Genomic DNA, 18,133 nt, shown 5'->3' with positions numbered 1-18,133 from the left:
GTTTTTAAGTAATTAGCAAATTTGTGCATTTATTTCCCCATTCATTCTTAATGGCAATGTCAACCCGAGCCAGTGTCCTGTAGTGGGTTCGATTCCCACATTGGGCGTCATTAATTATTTTACTCTTTATTCTTCCCGCTTATCATTTTCAACGCTTATCATTTGTAACTAACATTTGCATTCAACATTCATTACATTAAGCAATTTCCACCACTTTGATTACGTATTCGCATTCAACAAACACATTCATTACATTAACCAAATTCTACCAGTATGTAGACAGGGACACAATTAGCTCGTGGGAAACACAAGTGATTCCAGAACACGAGCGGCTTTCCCGAGTGGTATCAAAACCCGCGCCGGTTCGATTCCCACATTGGGCGTCGTTATTTATTTTACTCTTTATCCTTCCCGGTTATCATTTTCAACGGTTATCATTTGTAACTTTTGTCATTCGCATTCAACATTCATTACATTAAGCAATTTCCACCACATTGATTACGCATTCGCATTCAACAAACACATTCATTACATTAACCAAATTCAACCAGCATGAAGGAAGGATCCTCATTAGCTCAGTCGGAAACACAATGGAAATGTCAACCCGAGCCAGTTTCCTGTAGTGGGTTCGATTCCCACATTGGGAGTCATAAATTATTTTACTCTTTATTCTTCCCCCTTATCACTTTAAACGCTTATCATTTGTACCTTTTTTGTAACATTTGTAACGTTTCATTTTTAACGCTTATCATTTGTACCTTTTTGTAACATGTATTTGTAACATTTTCCCATTTATTTCACAATTATCTATTTTCCCTTTGTATTCTTCCCGCTCATCATTTTTAACGCTTAACGTTTGTAACTTAACATCTGCCTTCGCCTTCACACGCAATTTCTTCCGAAATTGCAATTCTAGTTATTAGTGTGAAGGTGAAGACCTTCACACTATTGTTATTCCTGTCCTTTATTGTGTGAAGGCGAAGGCCTTCACACATTGTTATTCTACTTTATTATTATTTTTATTAAACAACTTATTCCTCCCACTTTTTTGACATCCAACTACTCCCACATGCTTCAACCGATTCACCTCGTTCAAACTTTCACACGTTCCAAAAATTCATGGCAAGCTTGCCACTTTTTTTCTCGTTCATAACATTTACCGTTTTTAAGTAATTAGCAAATTTGTGCCTTTTATTTCCCCATTCATTCTTAATGGCAATGTCAACCCGAGCCAGTTTCCTGTAGTGGGTTCGATTCCCACATTGGGCGTCATTATTTATTTTACTCTTTATTCTTCCCGCTTATCATTTTCAACGCTTATCATTTGTAACTAACATTCGCATTCAACATTCATTACATTAAGCAATTTCCACCACTTTAATTACGTATTCGCATTCAACAAACACATTCATTACATTAACCAATTTCAACCACGGCATAGTAAGGGACTCAATTAGCTCGTGGGAAACACAAGTGATTCCAGTACACGAGCATCATTCCCGAGTGGTATCAAAACCCGCGTCAGTTCGATTCCCACGTTGGGCGTCATTATTTATTTTACTCTTTATCCTTTCCCTTATCATTTTCAACGCTTATCATTTGTACCTTTTTTGTAACATTTGTAACATTTCATTTTTAACGCTTATCATTTGTACCTTTTTGTAACATGTATTTGTAACATTTTCCCATTTATTTCACAATTATTTCTTTCCCTTTTCATTCTTCCCTCTCATCATTTTTAACGCTTAACGTTTCTAAATTACCATCTGCCTTCGCCTTCACACGCAATTTCTTCCGAAATTGCAATTCTAGTTATTATTATTCTACTTATTCTGCCCACTTTTTCGGCGCTTAACTACTTCCACATACTTCAACCGATTCACTCCATTCCACTTTTCACTTATTCCAAATATTCATGGCAACACTGCTTAGATTTTTTTCCTTCCAAAAATTTTCCGTTTTCGCAAAATTCACAAATTTACGGCGATTTTTGCCCCATTCATTCTTAATGGCAGATTCAACATTTCACATTTATGTTGTTCCAGTTTGAAATTCACATAATTCAACACATTCAAATCACATTGGGGACATTCCCAAACTTGCCAAATTCAACATTTTCACGTTTTCATCTTTTATTTTGAAATTCACACTCTATTCCTTTTTCCCTTTTCCCTTCTCATTTCTACATTTTTCAACCGATTCAACCCATTCCAACTTTCAACTGTTCATCTTTTCTCTACCTATTCCACAACTTCCCACTTACCAAAAACTTCACATCTTTTATTTTGAAATTCAACCAAAATTCTCTAAAATTTCCTTTTTTCTACTCTAATTTCTACATTTTTCAACCGATTCAACCCATTCCAACTTTCAACTGTTCATAATTTTTCTACCTATTCAACAACTTCCCACTTATCAAAAACTTCACCTCTTTTATTTTGAAATTCACACCCAATTCCTTTTTCCCTTCTCATTTCTACATTTTTCAACCGATCCAACCCATTCCAACTTTCAACTGTTCATCATTTTTCTACCTATTCAACAACTTCCCACTTATCAAAAACTTCACTTCTTTTATTTTGAAATTCACACCCAATTCCTTTTTCCCTTCTCCTTTCTACATTTTCAACCGATTCAACCCATTCCAACTTTCAACTGTTCATCATTTTTCTACCTATTCCACAACTTCCCACTTACCAAAAAATTCACATCTTTTATTTTGAAATTCACTCCCAATTCCTTTTTCCCTTCTCATTTCTACATTTTTCAACTGATTCAACCCATTCCAACTTTCAACTGTTCATCATTTTTCTACCTATTCCACAACTTCCCCCTTACCAAAAACTTCACATCTTTTATTTTGAAATTCACACCCACTTCCTTTTTCCCTTCTCATTTCTACATTTTTCAACCGATTCAACCCATTCCAACTTTCAATTGTTCATCATTCTTCTACCTATTCCACAACTTCCCACTTACCAAAAACTTCACATCTTTTATTTTGAAATTCACACCCAATTCCTTTTTCCCTTCTCATTTCTACATTTTTCAACCGATTCAACCCATTCCAACTTTCAACTGTTCATCATTTTTCTACCTATTCCACAACTTCCCACTTACCAAAAACTTCACGTCTTTTATTTTGAAATTCACGCCCAATTCCTTTTTCCCTTCTCATTTCTACATTTTTCAACCGATTCAACCCATTCCAACTTTCAACTGTTCATCATTCTTCTACCTATTCCACAACTTCCCACTTACCAAAAACTTCAAATCTTTTATTTTGAAATTCACTCCCAATTCCTTTTTCCCTTCTTATTTCTACATTTTTCAACCGATTCAACCCATTCCAACTTTCAACTGTTCATCATTTTTCTACCTATTCCACAACTTCCCACTTACCAAAAACTTCACATCTTTTGTTTTGAAATTCACACCCAATTCCTTTTTCCCTTCTCATTTCTAAATTTTTCAACCGATTCAACCCATTCCAACTTTCAACTGTTCATCTTTTTTCTACCTATTCCACAACTTCCCACTTACCACAAACTTCACGTCTTTTATTTCTAAATTCACACCCATTTCCTTTTTCCGTTCTCATTTCTACATTTTTCAACCCATTCAACCCATTCCAACTTTCAACTGTTCATCATTTTTTTTCCTATTCCACAACTTACCAAAAACTTCACATCTTTTATTTTGAAATTCACACCCAATTCACCAATATTTTCTTTTTCCCTTCTCATTTCTACATTTTTCAACCGATTCAACCCATTCCAACTTTCAACTGTTCATCATTTTTCTACCTATTCCACAACTTACCAAAAACTTCACATATTTTATTTTGAAATTCACACCTACTTCCTTTTTCCCTTCTCATTTCTACATTTTTCAACCGATTCAACCCATTCCAACTTTCAACTGTTCATCCTTTTTCTACCTATTCCACAACTTACCAAAAACTTCACATCTTTTATTTTAAAATTCACACCCAATTCTCCAATAATTCCTTTTTCCCTTCTCATTTCTACATTTTTCAACCGATTCGACCCATTCCAACTTTCAACTGTTCATCCTTTTTCTACCTATTCCACAACTTACCAAAAACTTCACATCTTTTATTTTGAAATTCACACCCAATTCTCCAATAATTCCTTTTTCCCTTCTCATTTCTACATTTTTCAACCGATTCAACCCATTCCAACTTTCAACTGTTCATCCTTTTTCTACCTATTCCACAACTTACCAAAAACTTCACATTTTTTATTTTGAAATTCACACCCAATTCTCCAATATTTCCTTTTTCCCTTCTCATTTCTACATTTTTCAACCGATTCAACCCATTCCAACTTTCAACTGTTCATCCTTTTTCTACCTATTCCACAACTTACCAAAAAATTCACATCTTTTATTTTGAAATTCACACCCAATTCTCCAATATTTCCTTTTTCCCTTCTCATTTCTACATTTTTCAACCGAATCAACCCATTCAAACTTTATTCACTTTGTTCACCTTATGCTTACCATATTCACCCCCTTCACCACCACTTCTACTATGCTTTCGCAATTCAGCCCTTGACCCCCACTTCCAGTGTAGCGGCCATCTTGGATTGACCCTGAAGTGACCTAATGAACCCAGAATGAACCGAAAGTGCCCGCGGGCAAACTGCGTCCCGTGGTGCAGTTTTTATTGGCCCGCAGCAAATTCTGAAAACATGCATATGGCCCGCACAAGAAGCTTGAGCTCAACGCTGTTGCACTTCTCAGTTTCACCACTAGATGGAGCCCGCCACACAAATGAAATCAAGCAAAGAAAATCTTTTACCACGAGTCCCCACAAATGGCTGCCCCTACACCACCACCCCCCCACCCCCGGAAGAGAAGCGAACACGCTGCGTTTGACGTCTCGCGTGAGTTAGATCCGCTTATCGCGATTGTTGCAGGCCGCGCACAGTGCTCAGTCACAGACGGCGGTTACCGAAAGAGATTGTTGCTGTGATTGTGTGCGTGTTTGCCAAAAAGTAAGTATAGACTTTTAAGTGTTACATTGTTTACTGTTGTGCTGATGTCTGATCCCAGACTGTTTCGTGTGTGCGCCGTTTGGTTGGTAATGCTTCACATAAGAAGTCGTTTATTTGCTTTATAATCTCAGTGAAGCATCGCCGCTAGCTAGCATTAGCGAAACGTCCACTAGCAACTACCTTGTAGCTCGGCTCCGGAGTTCAATAGGCGTAAAGAGATTCAACATAAGAGGCGGTTGCTGTGTCGAATCAAATATTTTATGTCAAACTTTGATTCTTTAAATAATCGCAATAATATGTATACAAGTGTCTTTATTTCATCGGGACTTTTGCGGTGGCGCACGGCGACCCGATATGACGTCATATTGTAGTTTTTTCCCCCTCGCGTTTACTTGTAGCCAACAAATCGGCGACTAAATATGACGTCACATTGTAGTTTTGACCGTCGCGTTTTCACTATTCTTAGGCATACTGTAATAGAAATAAATTGTTATGTTTAGTAGACAAACAAAGCATCTTGACAACCTGTTGTTTCAGTGTCCTATGTTGCAAAATCAATGTACATTTTGGCGTTAAATTGTTGCTTTGGAAAGTGACGTCACCACGCCTAGTCTCGCGTGAGTTATATCCGCTTATCGCGATTGTTGCGGCCCGCGCGCAGTGGTCAGTCACAGACGGCGCGTATCGAGAGAGACCGTTGCTGTGATCGTGTGGCTGTTTGCCAAAAAGTGAGTTATACATTTAAGTGTTACTCCTGTTTACTTTTGTGCTGTTTGTCTGATTCCACATTGTTTCGTGTATGCGCCGTTGGGTTGGTAGCTTCGGCGATGCTTTACATAAGTCGTTTATTTGGTTTCTTTTCTCAGTGAAGCATTGCCGCTAGCTAGCTAGCTAGCATTAGCGAAACGTCTTCGTTGCAGCTCGGCTCCGGAGTTCAATAGGCGTAAAGAGCTTCAACATAAGAGGCGGTTGCTGTGTCGAATTACATTTTCTATATCAAACTTTGATTCATTATATAATCGCAATAAATGTCTTTATTTCGTCGGCGCGTTTACGGTGGCGCACGACGACCGGATATGACGTCACATTGTAGTTTTCCCGCCTCGCGTTTACTTGTATGCTACAAATCGCCGACCAAAAATGACGTCATATTGTAGTTTTTTTCCTTCGCGTTTATTTACATGCCACAAATATATGGTTTTAAATTATGACGGGATTAAAAGTAATCATATGGCATCGTGCTGACATTTCAGGCTGTCATGAGATTAAAAATCATGTATACATTTACATATAAAGTAGACATGTAAATCTAGGTCTCTTTTCTCATGCCAGATGACAAAATTACTTATACCTGCTCTCGTACAAAAGAAGCATCCAGGAGCAAATGATTAGTTTCTCAATTGTGCGTTTTTTGTACTGTTCAAGTTTGGGATAAAGTCAAATAGCATTCATTAAAAAATAGGATGATGAATTATCATTAGTACTACAGTTGTGCATTGTGACTACTGTATCATTAAAAGCTGTTTTTGACTAGTTAGGAAATATTGACTTTCAATCTCGCCACCGTATTTCTCTCACTATTTGTAATCATAAAAGACATTCAAAGCATTGTGGAAATGTCAGTTAATTATTTGTTTCCTGCTTTCTGTTATTTCTTTCCTTGCAGTACATAACTACTTCCAAGGTGAGGCATGATTCAGTCAGTCAATTTTATGTTATCATCATTATAAAGTGATTGTATTTCAAGTTCCTGTGATGATAGCTTTGAAATCGTGATTAAATTTGGCTACTGTTTACGTATTTTAGTCAATGGTTTGTTTAATTTTGATTACTATGCTTATGTATTGTTATTGTGCTTTTGGTTAAGTAGTGAGCACTGAAGTTCAAAACCTGTGTCTTTTCCCATGCTGGATGACAAAATTACTTATACCTGATCTGATACAAAAGAATCATCCAGGAGCAAATTGTTAGTTTAGCATTCTTTTATGTTATAATTGGGGTCACTGTACCATTTACATTTTTACATTGCGGTAACATTGTATACTGACATGCTTCCGCCATAATCAAAGTTTCATTTTCTCCATCTCATAAACTCCAGTGCGAAGGACACCGTCACTGTACATCATTACATTGTGCCATAATATTTTCAAGATGTGATATACCACCCACAAATTCTTTAGTACCACATTCTTCTCACTATTAAGCCTCTTGTATACAAGTTAAAACTACAGTTAAAACAGTTTTGCGTCTGATTTTTCCAATGTTATGTAATGTCTTATTTTAATAAATAACTTCATCAATTCTAATGTAATTTTGCTTTCAGTTCGTTGTAAATCGAAAGTATGACTAATTACATTGTACCTTATTGATATATGTTGTTTTTTTTCCTGCAGAGCTCTGTGACCTGCGGTTCTGGCACGCTCCGTGGACCTGTATTTCTGAGACGCTCCGTGGCCTGTAGTTCTGTGACGCTCCAGGGACCCTGTGGCTGACCCCCTATACCCTCTTTGTGGCTGCTCTATCTTTTGTCTTCTGTCTTCCTTCTATCTCACATCCATCATAACTTGCCATGCCGAGGAAAGGAAGGCGATCCCAGGCTGTAAAGTTGAGCTGGGAGCGACGTTTAAATCGTCGATGCTCCCCGCCGCCAGTTACATGCAGTGATCCAACCTTACCTACCCGGCATAATGACGTCACAAGTGCAGATTCTGCACGTTTTGAAACTCCTGACACATGTGCCAATACTGCACTTTTTGAACCTACTGCACTTTTTGAACCTGAACATGGCCTTGAGCCACACTTTGAAACTGAACGCGGTCATGCTCCACGCTCTCAAACTTACGCACGTGGTCATGATCCGCCTTTTGAAACTGACGCACGTGGCCATGATCCACTTTGTCAAACTCCTGCACGTGCCCTTGATGCACAATTTGAGACTGATTCTTGTGACACTGGGCCTGACATTCCCGCTGCAGCCACGGCTTCTGTGCAACCTCATTTGGTAACGTATGTGTTGGCATCTCACAGCCAAAATCATCCCAGATATGGAGAATTCAGAAACAGTCAATGTGTGGCTAACTCTGTTACATTTCTGGCTTTCTTGCAGGAGTTAAATCACCTGACCAGCTCTGATCTTGATGCTGTTCTTAATGTTGGCAATGAACTGTATACATGTACTGTTGCTGCACTGAAAGCCCAAGGATGCTTCTTGGACAGATTTCTGACGGCTGATGAACTTCCAGGGGTTGTGCGTGGTTTTTCTAAGCAGCATGTCTTAATAAAGAGTCAGTCAATGGGTGGTTTGTTCACCTCTTTCTACGGAGATGAGCTGTTCCTGAACCTTCGTGACAGACTCCGGTGCTTGACCTCAGGGGTCAATTGTGCGCTTCTGATTATGCGGTTAACGTGCATTGCTGTTTTCCGAGACCACCAAGGCAGGTATGGTTTTTTTGATCCCCACTCTAGAGGACGAGACGGCCTCCATGATGACAACGGCACAGCGATCATGATGCTCTTCACATGTGTGTCCGACCTGATCGATAAGTTGACGAAGGTTTATACAAGCTTGAGGTGCTCTGGCGATGAGCCATATGAGCTTGTACCGATCTGCTTCGAACCTGTTGAAGTTCCCGTAAGTAACCATGAGATGGCGCCATGTACACAGATTCCTCCCGTGATGAGCATCGATGACGCTGCCGCAAGCAGACCTGTTGCTGAAATTGTCCCACGTGTTGAGACGAGCGAGACTACACCGTGTTCAGGTGAACATCACTACCAAGAATTTCCCGATAACGGTGAAGTGGTTTTGACAACAGGTAAACAGCTGCCAAATGTGTCAAAAATTGCGAAATCTAGTAGGAGAAAGTTCCTACGACAAATAAAAGCACAGGAAACAAAAGAAAAATCTGAAGTAAGACGTAAAAAACAGGAACTAAAGAGAATGATGAAAAACTCTAAACAGAAGGAACAGTACAGTCAAAATGCAGAGGTAAGACAAAGGAAATTGGGTTATATTAGGACCCGTTATCAACAGGACAAGCGTTTTTGTGCCAAACAAAAGTCCTATTTTACACAACGTTGTCAGACAGATCCTGAGTTTAAGAAGAAAAACCGTACCCGTTTCTCACGTCGTTATAGGACAGATGAGTGTTTTACGATGAGACGACGCGCTTACATTACACAACGTTACCGTGACGATGTTGCGTTTAAGAACCGACAGCGTTCTTACATCACAGAACGTTACCGTGACGATGTTGGGTTTAAGAACAGACAGCGTTCTTACATCACAGAACGTTACCGTGATGATGTTGAGTTTCGAAACAGGCAGCGATATTACATTACACGCCGTTATTTAAACAACCCTGAATTCCGATTAAAACATCAGGAAATCATGAGGCGCATAATGAAAACAAAATCTGATTCACTGAGGACCAAAACAATGCGCAGAGTAAGTACGCTTTTGAAAAAATACAAAGTCATAAACCGACTGTGTAGGGAGCGAAACGACTGTGTGCTTATGAAAGCTGTTGATGTATTCAAAGCCCAAATTAAGAATGGCCCCACATTTGTCTGCACTGTTTGCCACAGAGCATTGTTTCCGAACCAAGTACGCGCTTGTCAACGTAGATTTTATAAGAAAAACAGACATGTTGTTGCAAGTTGTCTCACGGGACAATTTGTCCATATCTGTGATGATGAATGTCAGCCCTCGTGCAGCGTACCAGCTGAAAGAAAACTGGAGTGGATATGTCACACTTGCTTTAGTCACCTCAAAGATGGTAAAATGCCTGCACTTGCTGTTGCGAACAATCTGACACTCTCTGATATTCCAAAGGAACTGTGTGGATTGAACATACTGGAGAGACACCTCATTTCCAAATGCATATCATTTGCCAAAATTGTACCTCTTCCCAAAGGTCAACAACGAGCCATTCGTGGAAATGTGGTGTGCGTGCCATCGGAAGTACAAGAGACGGTCAATGTCTTGCCCAGACTAAGAAGTAAGTCACAGATGTTGAGAGTGAAACTGAAGAGACGGCTTTGCTACAAAGGCCATCAGTTTTTTCAAACCGTCACTTGGTCCAAGCTAATGAGCGCTCTGATGAAACTGCAACAAGTCCATCCACAGTACAGAGACATAACTATTCGCGACGATGCGGACCTTTGCGACCCAACCCTCACTGACGATGAGAGCAGCTCCGATGAAGCGCAAATGAGCGACAGTGAGTACAATGTGGAAGCTCTGGAGGAGATATACAGATTTGAGAGTGATGCTCTGTGTGGGATGAACAGTGACTCACAACATGACAACAGTGGTAACAAACAGCAACAAGAAAATGTGGAAGACGGTGATCAACCAAATGGTGGAGTGATACTTGAATCATGTCTCCAACCCAATGATGTGTCAGAGGAAATTATGAGTTTTACAGAGGGCATTTATTGTGTTGCTCCTGCAGAAAGAAACAACCCAGTAAGCTTTTTCAAGACTCCCAAGCTTGAGGCCATGGCTTTTCCAGTGCAGTTTCCCACTGGTCAAAACACCCTCGATGAAGAGAGAGCAATTAAACTCACACCAAGCAAATATTTCAAAACGCGTCTGTGTTGTGTGGATGAACGCTTTGCTCGAGATACCAACTACTTGTTCTTTGCCCAGTTTGTGACTGAAATTTACCAGGCAACGTCGAGCATGACAATACAGCTGCGCAAAGGTAAGCCTTTTACCAGGGATGGTCGAAGGATAAACAATGCCATGCTTCAGGACAAACGTGAAGTTGAGAAACTGGTGCGCAGCAAAGATGCTGTCCGATTCATGACACCGCTGAGAGGTACGCCGGCCTATTGGGAGAGAACCACCAAAGATCTTTTTGCTATGATCCGGCAGCTGGGCACACCCACGTTCTTTTGCACATTTTCTGCTGCCGAAATGCGTTGGGAAGAGGTCATCACCGCCATCAAAGCGCAACAAGGTGAAGTAGTGAATTTCGCCCAACTTGACTGGGCTACCAAGTGTGAGATCCTACGCAGCAATCCTGTGACGACGATGCGCATGTTCGACAAGCGTGTGGAAGCTCTGTTCAGAGATTTGATCCTCTCTCCGGCGCAACCGATTGGTGAGGTCGTCGACTACTTTTACCGACTGGAGTTTCAACACAGAGGAAGTCCTCACATTCATTGCCTCATATGGGTTCGAGGTGCCCCTGTATTTGAGGAAGCCACGGATGGAGCCATCTGTCATTTTGTGTCTCGCTACATCTCGGCCGAGCTGCCGGACCCGCAGAAGGAACCGGAATTGTACAAAAAGGTCACAGAGGTTCAGATGCACAGCAAAAGTCACTCCAAATCGTGCGTCAAACACCAAGGTGCAAATTGCCGCTTTGGATTCCCCAAACAACCGTGCGATGAAACAATGATCGTCAGACCTGCGCCCGTCGACGACGACAATCGAGATCAACGCAATGATGATCGCTTGGCGTCGAATGCCAAGCTTGTTCCCGTGCTAAATCTGCTGAATGAGCCTGAAACGGCATGCCTGACTTTGCCTCAGCTACTGGCTAAATGTAAGCTCACCGGTGACGAGTACATGAACTGTTTGCGCATGACGGCCTCGTCGAGTTCTGTCGTGCTTAAGCGAGAACCGAAAGACTGCTGGGTCAACAACTACAACCGCCATTTGCTTCTTGCCTGGGATGGAAACCTGGACATCCAATACATCCTGAATGCCTACTCTTGCATCGCATACATCTGCAGCTACATCAGCAAGGCTGAACACGGTCTGAGCCAATACCTGAAATCGGTCATTGAAAACTCCCGCTGCGCAAATGTCAACGAGAGCGATGAAATGAAGCAAATTATGCAAGCGTACTCCAAGAAAAGAGAAGTGAGTGCTCAGGAATGCGTCGCACGTGCGTGCGGCTTGCATATGAAACAGTCCTCCCGCATGGTGGTATTTGTACAAACGAGTGACAATGCGCTGAAAATGAGTTATCCTCTCTCGCTCCTTGAGGGCAAAACGCAGGAATCTCATGAAGTGTGGATGACTGGCCTGCCGGAAAAATACAAATCCAGACCTCAAACAGAGGAATTCGAAGTCATGTGCTTGGCTGATTTTGCATCAATGTGCAGAATTGTTTATGGCAAACAAGCCAAAGGTAAGAATGTTTTGCCTCTGCTGAACGACATGGGCTTTGTCCAGAAAAGAACAGAAAAACATGCGGTCATCAAATACTGCAAATACTCTGAACAAAAGAATCCGGAGGAATATTACTGCTGCTTGCTCAAGCTGTACCTGCCTCATCGTGCTGATTGCCAATTAAAATCTGAACGCTGTCCTTCCTATCAGTTGTTTCATGATAACGCCTGTGTGCAGTTACCGTATAACGACTCTGTGGAGCGCGTGTGCCAAATTGTCAGAAGGAACAGAGAAAGGTATGAGAAATACAGTCGAGACATTGACAACGCCATCCAAGAGGTGGAGGAGAGTGGGCTCATCATAAACGAATGGTGCCACCTGGCTCCCGAGAGTGAGTTGCAAAGACTCGAATGCGTTGAGGAAATGAACGCGAGAGATGAACCGAACGACAACGTGGAGGAAAATGTCCCGGACTATAACGTCAGGTCCAAAACAACCCAAATGTCCATCGTGACAGAGCCTGCTGCCATCGATCCCGCGGTGTTACGCGACATGTATCGTAACCTGAACCAAAAGCAAGCGTCCGTCTTCTACAAGGTCAGAGATTGGTGCATAAAACGTGTGTGTAGCTCAAAGCCCATTGAGCAGTTCTTCTACCACATCAACGGTGGCGCCGGGACCGGCAAATCTCATCTCATCAAGTGTATCCACGCTGACGCTACCAAAATACTGCAGAGACTACCACGACTGGCTGAGGAGGCTGACATTTCCAAGCAAACGGTTGTTCTCGCAGCTTTCACTGGCACGGCGGCGTTCAACATTTCCGGGGCAACGTTGCATTGTCTACTCAAACTGCCGAGAAGTCTCAAACCCCCGTACCACGGGCTGGGCAATAAACTGGACGAAGTCCGAGCCGAGCTGTCCATCGCCGAAATACTCATCATCGATGAGATTTCCATGGTGTCGAAAGACCTCTTCGCCTACGTGAATGCCAGGTTGAAACAAATCAAAGGAATTAATTTACCTTTCGGTGGCATGTCTGTTCTTGCTGTTGGAGATTTCTTTCAGCTCCCTCCCGTGAGACAGTCCAAACCTCTGTGCGTGTACGATCCTACGCGGCTGGACCACTGGCGTGACGACTTCAAAAAGATCACGCTCACCGCCATCATGAGGCAGAAAGACGATGTCGCCTTTGCCGAACTGCTGAACCGACTCCGCGTCAAAGAAAAGTCAGATGAACTGTCGGAAATGGACAGAGCTCTCCTTGCCACGAGGTACACTTCCCCAGAAATGTGTCCAAAGCATATTCTGCATGTTTTTGCCACCAATAAACAGGTGGATGGCCATAACTCTGCGATGCTGGAACTGCTTCATAAGGACATTGTGCAGATTGACGCGGATGACTACAAGAAAGACAAAGGAACTGGCAGAATGGCAAGGCAAGCTTCCCCTGTGCAAGGCGCTAAGAATGAGCTCCCGGACTCCATCAAAGTTGCCCTGGGTGCTCGTGTTATGATCACACGGAACGTTGATGTTCAATCAGGTCTGTGCAACGGAATGTTTGCAAAAGTTGTCAAATTGGTGAACTATCCAAATGAAGCCCGTGTCCAGAAACTTGGGTTGGAACTCGATCATGTGAGTAACAATGCGCGTGCTGCTAACCCCGTGTACATTGACAGACTGGAGGAGAAGCTGAACAAGGCTGGAGTGACGCGCCGACAGTTTCCCATCAAGCTTGCTTTTGCCTGCACGATCCACAAGGTACAAGGCATGACAACGTCACAGGCTGCAGTTTCGCTGAAAGGTGTTTTCGAACACGGCATGGGGTACGTAGCTCTGAGTAGAGTGACTTCGCTCAGTGGTCTGCATATTCTGCATATGGATGAGAGAAGGCTTCATGCAAATCCACAAATCACTGCTGCTCTTGCTGAGATGGCAGAGGATTCTTTGGAGAGCGTCATGCCCCTCCTTCACGTGATGCCGTCGGTAGATCGGGCAAATCACCTGGTTGTCGTCCATCATAACACCGAAGGGCTGTCTTGTCACGTGCAAGATATCGTGTCTCATCACGAACTGCTTTTCGCTGATGTTTTGTGCTTCACAGAGACACACCTCCAAGGATCAGTGGCCGATGGACGTGCTTGCTTGGAAGGCTACACGATGTTTTGCAGGAACCGAAGTGATTCTTACACAAACTGTCCTGACTTGGCGACAAAACGTGGTGGCGGCGTAGGTATTTGTGTCAAAAGTCACATCGCGGCCCAGGAAAAGAAATACGTTCAGGGTGTGACCGACATTGAATTTGTTGTGGTGAAACTTGAAGATCCCCTCAATGTGTTGATTGCTGCCGTTTACAGGCCTCCAGGCAACAGTCTGCGCACTTTTCTGCCAAGCTTGGGAAATCTCTTGCGGTACCTTGAAGTAATGGAGCATCATCAGATCTTGGTATGTGGAGATTTTAATGAAGATATGCTATCTGCCTCATTCAAGCCCATTCTTGATTTGTTCCGCTCGAAAGGCTACACGCAACTCATAGCCACTGCTACCACTGACAAAAACACATTGCTTGACCTCATTTTTGTCTCTCGACCTCAGTGTGCCCTTCATTCAGGTGTCCTGCAAACGTACTACAGCTATCACAATCCTGTTTTCTGTGTTTTGACCAGTGAAAGGTAAGTCACAGCTAAATCAGCATTTTCTAAAACAACAAGGATGGAAATCGAAACGTCAACGGTGTCGTAAGTGTATAATAATAGTGGTGGGATGCGGTGGGTGATTTGTTGACTTGAGGAGAGATGGGATCCAGAGTGGAAGTGCTCATTACTTGACCTCTTTTTCTTTCTCTCGACCTCTGTGCTCTTTATTCAGGTTCCGTGCGAACATACAACAGCTATCACAATCCTGTTTTCTGTGTTTTGACCAGTGAAAGGTAAGTCAAATCTATATCATGTTTTTCAGTAGTTGGAAAAACAACGAGGACAGACGTCGAATGGCGTAAGTGTATAATATTAGTGGTGGGATGTGGTGGGTGATTTGTTGACTAGAGATGAAATGGGATCTGGGGCTCAGAATGGTAAACGTAATGTTGCCATTAGCCTCACAATTTCCACATAGAAAATAACTACCAACCCATGTGGATAGCGATAGCTGGAAAAGCAGCTTTATACTGATAATATAAATTGGTGGCAATGAAGTCCACCCCTATTTTGGACACTGAGGTTTGTGCATGATGCTAGCAATAAACCTGTTGCCTGGCTGGCATTACAAATGGAGAAAACATCGAATTGGAAAATACTTATCGATGGCAAAGGTTTGCTTGACGCGAGAAACATGCTTCAGAGTGAGTGAAGGGGAGACGGAGAGGAGTGGCCTTTTTAACTTGGATTCACTTTTATCATTTTTAAATGGTCCCAGGCAAATCATAGAAGAGTGATAAATGGAAACAAACCGTGAGTAAAGCCTTACATGAAACTGTCATTAAAAAGTATCATGAGTAAAGGTGGTCATACATGTAAAGACAAGGACAGTTGATGTAGCTGAACTCATGTCTGTGGTGGTAAGTTGAGATGGGCCTGTATGTTGAGATGGAATGGGGGTTGTTGTGGACTCAAGTTCAGTTAAGGGAAGGCCAAGGCTTTTGAAATTTTCTACAAGCCTTCCCTTAACTTGATGTAACTTTTTAAAATTTTAAACTTTTTAGACTTTTTAATTAGCTTTCAAAAAGTCTTCCCTTAACTCAAGTTGATTTAACTTTTTAACTTGTAACATTTTTAACTTTTTAAACTTTTAACTTAAAATGCTCACTTTCTAAATTTTTAACTCTTGTAACATTTTTAACTTTTTAAACTTTTAACTTAAAATGCTCACTTTCTAAATTTTTAACTCTTGTAACATTTTTAACTTTTTAAACTTTTAACTTAAAATGTTTCACTTTCCAAATTTTTAACTTTTGAAACTTTTACATTTTTTAAACTATCTTAGACGAGTTAAGGGGAGACTTTTTAGCGTTTTACATGTTTTTATTTCTGATTTTAGTTATAGAAAGGCCTTTTAAACTTTTTTTTTTGAATTGTTTTTCACATTAATTACTTCATTTTTTTATGTATTATATTTTTTCTACGTCATAATCGTGAGGCGACAACAGAAAACAGACGAGGTAAGTTTCTCATCATTAGACATGTTTTATCTTTCTTTCAAAAGACACTAAATGCTGCTATTTCACTCTTCTGTATTTTAACAGTTCATTTTATGTGGCGAAAGCAGCTCATCCACAGTCCACTGACCAAAGACATCCTCTCTTCGGCCATGTACCAGCCAAATGCCGCCTTAAGTCCAGGAAAAGTTTTCTGAAAAGTGTCCCACCCCTCAGAACGCCGAACACAGGCAGTGAAAGAGTCACTCGGCGGGAAGAAAGACTTGACAATCTTCCACCAGAAACTACAATGGAGCTTAAAGCAAGCGAGGCAATGACCCCAGGAGCAGACACCAACTATGTATGCAACGTGGAAATGCCTAAATAGACTAAGATCTGGTGTTGGACGTGCAAAAGTCACTCTCGCCAAATGGGGACATCTGGAGGATCGGAACAGCGAGTGTGACTGTGGCACTGAACCACAGACCATGCAACACCTCCTGCCCCTGCTGGAACATCCCTGCACAGCATCGAATTTAGCAGAGTTTAACGAGAAGGGACAGAAATGTGTTCAGCTGTGGCTCAACCACATCTAGCCAAGCCTGTAACTAACTGCCTTGTAGCCACGATAAGAAGTAGCTCATCCCAGAATCGAGGCCAGAGGTAGCCATGACATATTACTTTATTGTAATGTAAGTGTAGAAACTCAATGTTTTTTTGATGAGAACCCACCTAACAGACCAAACAGAACTACTTTACAGGCTTTCTTGTCGTCACAGAGGGCAACAGTTTCAAGAACACCTGTATAAGGGAGGCCTGCATCATGGAACACAAACTCCCAAACACACATGACTTCTCCTGCTTCTTCTGTGAGTAGCCAAGACGGTAATTTGTCAGGAAGCGCTCTTTAATTTTACCGCTTCTCCTCAACATGAATTGATTAACATATTATGTTGCAGCACAGCGAGAGCCACGCATTTCAAGAAGACTTGTACAAGGGAGGCCTGCATCATGGAACACAAACTCCCAAACACACATGACTTCTCCTGATTCTTCTGTGAGTAGGCAAAGAGGAAATTTGTCAGGAACCACTTTTTAATTTTACCGCTTCTCCTCAACATGAATTGATTAACATATTATGTTGTAGCACAGCGAGAGCCACGCATTTCAAGAAGACTTGTACAAGGGAGGCCTGCATCATGGAACACAAACTCCCAAACACACATGACTTCTCCTGCTTCATCTGTGAGTAGCCAACAAGGAAAATTGTCAGGAAGCACTCTTTAATTTTACCCCTTCTCCTCAACACCTCTTTCATGTTCCTCTAGTATGTTCCTGGGTCTTGCCTGTGGTTCTACATGCATCCAGTCATGCAGACAGAGAACACCTTAGCCTTTAACTGTCGGAAGCTGTCCCTCTGCGAGGCCTCATAGTATAGTCTGTTTTCTGTTCTCATTCATTCATTTATTTATTTATTTATTTATTTATTTATTTATTTATTTATTTATTGATTGATTGATTGATTGATTGATTTATTGATTGATTGATTTATTGATTTATTGGCCTTTCTATATTTCTTTGCCTTAAATTTTGTTTATTAAGTTTTGTGTTTCCAATATGTGCATGTTCATTTCATCACATACAAGTCCAGTCCAATGTATACGTTCTTGTTTGTCATTTTGTATGTTCAGTATTTATTGAGTCAGTTAAACATTTTATCTATTTTTTTTATTATTTATAAGATTTCACGCATTATATATTCCATTCTGCCCAAAACAACTAATATCATGCTGTATTTTGGTTCCAAAAAGCACCATGCAACTGTTTTTTTTCCTTCTTGTTTAGAAGGAA

General features: G+C 41.4%; 1 protein-coding gene and 1 long non-coding RNA gene across 3 annotated transcripts; both read left to right on the top strand.

Moving 5' to 3' along the window:
* Window positions 1-12,971: 12,971 nt before the first annotated feature.
* LOC133148567 (uncharacterized) lies at window positions 12,972-16,911 on the top strand. Its single transcript, XM_061271610.1, has 2 exons — window positions 12,972-13,589; window positions 13,830-16,911. The coding sequence occupies exons 1-2, from the start codon at window positions 13,108-13,110 to the stop codon at window positions 14,824-14,826; spliced, it is 1,479 nt and encodes a 492-aa protein (XP_061127594.1). The 5' UTR covers window positions 12,972-13,107; the 3' UTR covers window positions 14,827-16,911.
* A 330-nt stretch (window positions 16,912-17,241) lies between these two features.
* Window positions 17,242-17,747, top strand: LOC133148571 (uncharacterized). 2 transcript variants are annotated; one of them, XR_009712673.1, is made up of 3 exons: window positions 17,242-17,339; window positions 17,435-17,527; window positions 17,611-17,747. It is a non-coding gene; the product is annotated as an uncharacterized LOC133148571 (long non-coding RNA). The 2 variants fall into 2 exon arrangements; XR_009712672.1 differs by having other exon boundaries at window positions 17,430-17,527.
* The last annotated feature ends 386 nt before the right edge of the window (window positions 17,748-18,133 follow it).

Source organism: Syngnathus typhle, unplaced genomic scaffold (genome assembly GCF_033458585.1).
Source record: "Syngnathus typhle isolate RoL2023-S1 ecotype Sweden unplaced genomic scaffold, RoL_Styp_1.0 HiC_scaffold_117, whole genome shotgun sequence".
Classification (NCBI taxonomy): domain Eukaryota; kingdom Metazoa; phylum Chordata; class Actinopteri; order Syngnathiformes; family Syngnathidae; genus Syngnathus; species Syngnathus typhle.
This window is presented reverse-complemented; position numbering and strand designations above follow the sequence as displayed.